This window comes from Cicer arietinum, chromosome 7 (genome assembly GCF_000331145.2).
Source record: "Cicer arietinum cultivar CDC Frontier isolate Library 1 chromosome 7, Cicar.CDCFrontier_v2.0, whole genome shotgun sequence".
Classification (NCBI taxonomy): domain Eukaryota; kingdom Viridiplantae; phylum Streptophyta; class Magnoliopsida; order Fabales; family Fabaceae; genus Cicer; species Cicer arietinum.
In genome coordinates, this window is record NC_021166.2 from 21,892,312 (window position 1) to 21,897,098 (window position 4,787).

Consider the following 4,787-nt stretch of genomic DNA (forward strand, 5'->3'; position numbering starts at 1 on the left):
TTGGAACCTGATTTTGAAGAAATGTATGATGATTTGGATCCTGATTTTGAAGAAATGTGTGATGATGTGGAACCTAATTTTGACGCTATGAATGACGGAGTTGAACCTGTTATGATTGATTTGACTGATGTGTTTACTACCGGCATGTTGTTCGATACACGAGATGAATTATTGAAATGGGCTAGAAATGTTGGAAGGGAAAATGGAATTGTTGTTATGATTTTTAGATCTGAAACTACGACAGCACGACCAAGAACAAAGACAAAATTAATTCTTGGTTGTGAAAGAAGTGATAAATATAGACCTTGGAAGAATCTTAATCTTACGAGGAGTACTTGGACTAGAAAATGTGATTGTCCATTTAGATTGAGAGGAACACGATCAAGTGTTGGTGATGGATGGTATTTGCATGTAATATGTGGTCTCCATAACCACGAATTGGCCAAAAAACTAACCAGTCACTCTTTCTTAGGCCGATTGTCTCAAGATGAGAAAAATGTACTTGGTGATATGACAAAGAACTTTGTAAAACCAAAAAACATTTTAATGACATTGAGGGATCATAACGTTGAAAGTTTGACGACAATAAAACAAGTTTACAATGCACGTCAAGCATATCGTTCATCACTTAGAGGTAATAGAACAGAAATGCAACATCTTTTGACATTGATGGAACGTGACAAATACGTTTATCGATATAGGAAGGTAGATGGTTCAGATGAGTTGAGGGACATATTTTGGGCCCATCCAGACGCTATCACTCTTGTGAATAATTTTCACATAATATTGATTATGGATAGCACTTACAAGACCTGTAGATATCGAATGCTATTACTTGAGATTATTGGTGTTACATCTACTGAAATGACATTTTGTGTGGGATTTGCATATCTACAGCAAATGTAGAGGCAAAGATAAATGTGGAAATAGAAGATGTGATACTTGTCAACGAGTATCGGGATGTATTTCCAACGGAAATTCCAGGATTGCCACCGGTAAGAGAAGTGGAATTCTTCATTGATTTGCACCCAGGAACGGGACCCATTTCAATGGCACCTTATCGAATGTCGCCATTGGAATTAAATGAGCTCAAAGGCCAAATTGAAGACTTGTTGGAGAAGAAATTCATCAGACCAAGTGTATCACCATGGGGTGCTCCAGTTTTGCTAGTTAAGAAGAAGGACGGAAGCTCGCGCCTATGTGTGGATTATAGACAGCTTAACAAGGCAACTATTAAGAATCGTTATCCTTTGCCACGAATCGATGATTTGATGGATCAATTGAGAGGGGCCGCGATATTTTCGAAGATTGACTTGAAGTCGGGTTACCATCAGATCCGAGTAAGGGAAGGAGACATTCAGAAAACAGCTTTCAGAACCCGCTACGGACATTATGAATACCTGGTTATGCCGTTTGGAGTTACCAATGCACCGGCAATTTTCATGGACTACATGAACAGGATCTTTAATTCGTTCCTTGATAAATTCGTGGTGGTATTCATTGATGATATATTGATTTATTCAAGGACTGAAGAAGAGCATGGAGAACATTTGCGACAAGTTCTTGAGATTTTACGCGAGAAGCGATTGTATGCCAATCTGTCGAAGTGTGAATTTTGGCTAGAGAAAGTGAATTTCTTGGGACATGTGATAACCAAGGAAGGAATCGCTGTAGATCCGGCTAAGATTGAGGCGGTTCTTGCTTGGAAACAGCCTCAGACTGTCACTGACATACGGAGTTTTGTAGGACTGGCAGGGTACTACAGGAGGTTTATCGAAGGTTTTGCTAAGATTGTGACTCCACTGACACAACTCACTAGAAAGGATCAACCGTTCGCATGGACAGAGAAGTGTGAGGAAAATTTCCAGTTACTAAAGAGAAAGTTGACGACCTCACCTGTATTGGTATTACCGCAATCAGAAGAACCCTATGAAGTTTATTGTGATGCATCTCACCAAGGGTTAGGATGTGTTCTGATGCAACACAAGAAAGCTGTGGCTTATGCCTCGAGACAATTGAAGATTCATGAGAGGAACTATCCTACTCATGATTTGGAGCTTGCCGCGGTTGTTTTTGCATTAAAGATCTGGAGGCATTATTTATATGGGTGCACGTTCACCGTGTTCAGCGACCATAAAAGCTTGAAATATTTGTTTGATCAGAAGGAGTTGAACATGCGCCAGAGACGATGGATGGAGACTCTCAAGGATTTTGATTTCACACTGCAGTACCACCCTGGGAAGGCCAATGTAGTGGCTGATGCGTTGAGCAGAAGAAGTGTATCGGTGTCTTCACTGATTATGGCTAGACAACAAGAGTTGTGGGGAGCTTTTAGAGACTTGCACTTGAACGTAGAGTTTGCACCGGGAATTTTGAAATTCGGAATGATTAAGATCTCGAGTGGATTACTTGAAGACATTGCGAATTCTCAGGATGACGTCTTAATTCAAGAGAAGAGGAATCTAATAGTACAAGGGAAGACGACTGAGTTCAAGATTGGGGCAGATAATGTTTTGCGGTGTAATGGTAGGATTTGTGTACCAGAAATTACAGCTATGCGGAAAACAATTTTGGAAGAGGCGCATAAGAGTAAGCTGAGTATTCATCCTGGGGCAACAAAGATGTATCAGGATTTGAGGCAGAATTATTGGTGGCCAGGAATGAAGAAACATGTGGCGGAATATGTGTCCACTTGTCTAACTTGTCAGAAAGCGAAGGTGGAACATCAGCGACCTGCTGGAATGTTGCAACCTTTAGATATTCCTGAATGGAAGTGGGACAGCATTTCCATGGATTTTATAACCGGATTACCAAAGACAAGGAGAAAGAATGATTCCATATGGGTGATAGTGGATCGACTAACTAAATCTGCTCACTTTTTGCCGGTAAGGACCACTTATAAGGTAGATCAGCTAACGGAGATCTACATTGCTGAAATTGTGAGGTTACACGGGGTACCATCGAGCATTGTATCGGACCGGGATCCGAAGTTCACATCACATTTTTGGGGAGCATTGCACGAAGCATTGGGAACGAAGCTACGTTTGAGTTCAGCTTACCATCCACAAACAGACGGGCAGACTGAAAGGACGAATCAGCCCTTGGAAGATCTGTTGAGAGCATGTGTACTAGATGATAGGGGAAGCTGGGATGAAGTACTTCAATTGATTGAGTTCACTTACAACAATAGTTTCCACGCAAGTATTGGAATGGCACCATATGAAGCTTTATATGGGCGCAAGTGTCAAACGCCCTTGTGTTGGTATAAAGACGGCGAGAATATGATTGTCGGACCAGAGATGGTGCAACAGACCACAGCTAAAGTAAGGAAGATCAAGGAGAAAATGAAGACTTCACAAGATCGTCAAAAGAGTTACGCGGACAAGCGTCGCAGACTTTTGGAATTCGAACAGGGTGACCATGTATTTTTGAGAGTCACGCCTACTACTGGGGTAGGTAGAGCCTTGAAATCGAAGAAGTTGACTCCGAAATTCATTGGACCATATCAGATTTCTGCACGAATCGGACCGGTTGCTTATCGGATTGCTTTACCTCCGATGATGTCCAATGTTCATGACGTGTTTCATATGTCACAATTGAGGAAATATCTCACAGATCCATCTCATGTGATCGAACCAGACACAATCCAGCTAAAGGATAACCTGTCATTCGAAGTACCACCTGTGAGAATTGATGACCGGAAGATTAAGCGATTGAGGACCAAGGATGTTTCATTGGTCAAGGTAATTTGGAACCCAATTACTGGAGATGCGACTTGGGAACTAGAGAGCAAGATGAGAGAACAACACCCAGAGCTATTTATCGATGCATAGTTTCGAGGACGAAACTAATTTTAGGGGGGTAGTAATGTAAGACCCATAATTTTAAAGTACCATTTATGTATTTTTGGTGTATTTTGGATTTTGGCTCGGAGGCTTTTAAGCCAAAGTTAATAATATTTTGGGAGTTTTATAATCAAAAAGATATTTTGATTCCAATTAGAATTTCTCGTCGATAAATAAATTGAAATTAACTGCGATGAACCTTTTACGTAGAATTTTATGCCTTATGAGTGAAATGGTAATTTTAATAAATATCAAGGTATTTGTGATTTAATAAATATCTAGATTTTGAGATATTTGTTAAGTTATATTTATTATATTTATATATGTTTGTTTGGAGGGAAAAAGAAAGGAAAACTAGAAGGAAGGAAAAGGAAAAAAAAATAGTATAAAAGGGAAAGAAGGAAAAAGGAAGAAAGGAAAAACAAAGGAAAGAAAAAGAAAGGAAGGAAAATCTAAAATTTTCCATCTCCTTCCTCAGATCAGCCGCGAACCATTTTCCTCCTTCCTCCCATTTTCAGTTTCGTCGCTTTCTTTTCTTCAAAACTAGTAACCCAAGATTGGGTGAGAGTTAGAACAAGGATTTCGCAACTCCACTCTTCCTCTTTGATTCGAAAACGAAGAAAAACGGTATTTGAGATCCAAACACAAACCCCTCCGTTTCTCCTAGATCCAAACCTCATTTCTCGAAGAGATAGAAGGGAAAATTGCTCACCACCACACGACGGTGCTAGTGAACTAATTTGGAAGCGGCGTTGCGAGCGGAGATTTTACCGGAATTACTCGCGGTACCGAAAACGCACGTTAAAGCTAACGTTGAGGTAAGGGCTCCTTCCAAACTTTTAGTTTGCATTAGGGACTTATCTGTGGTTGTGTGGGAAGGAATTTGTTAGGGTTAAATGTATCGATTTGGGGAAAAACCAAACTAGTGCGTTATGGGTAAAA

General features: G+C 40.3%; 1 protein-coding gene across 1 annotated transcript; it reads left to right on the forward strand.

Annotated features, from left to right (window-relative positions):
* The first annotated feature begins 54 nt into the window (after window positions 1-54).
* On the forward strand, window positions 55-906 carry LOC101508280 (uncharacterized). Its single transcript, XM_004509748.1, has 2 exons — window positions 55-401; window positions 702-906. Exons 1-2 carry the CDS (start codon window positions 55-57, stop codon window positions 904-906), a joined length of 552 nt encoding a protein of 183 aa, XP_004509805.1.
* The last annotated feature ends 3,881 nt before the right edge of the window (window positions 907-4,787 follow it).

Excerpts from the sequence above, each read along its gene's own strand:
- LOC101508280 (XM_004509748.1), top strand. The coding sequence starts at position 55 with ATGTGTGATGATGTGGAACCTAATTTTGACGCTATGAATGACGGAGTT. Across the intron at positions 402-701 it reads TCAAGTGTTGGTGATGGATG|GAAGGTAGATGGTTCAGATG; the intron begins GTATTTGCATGT and ends TTATCGATATAG.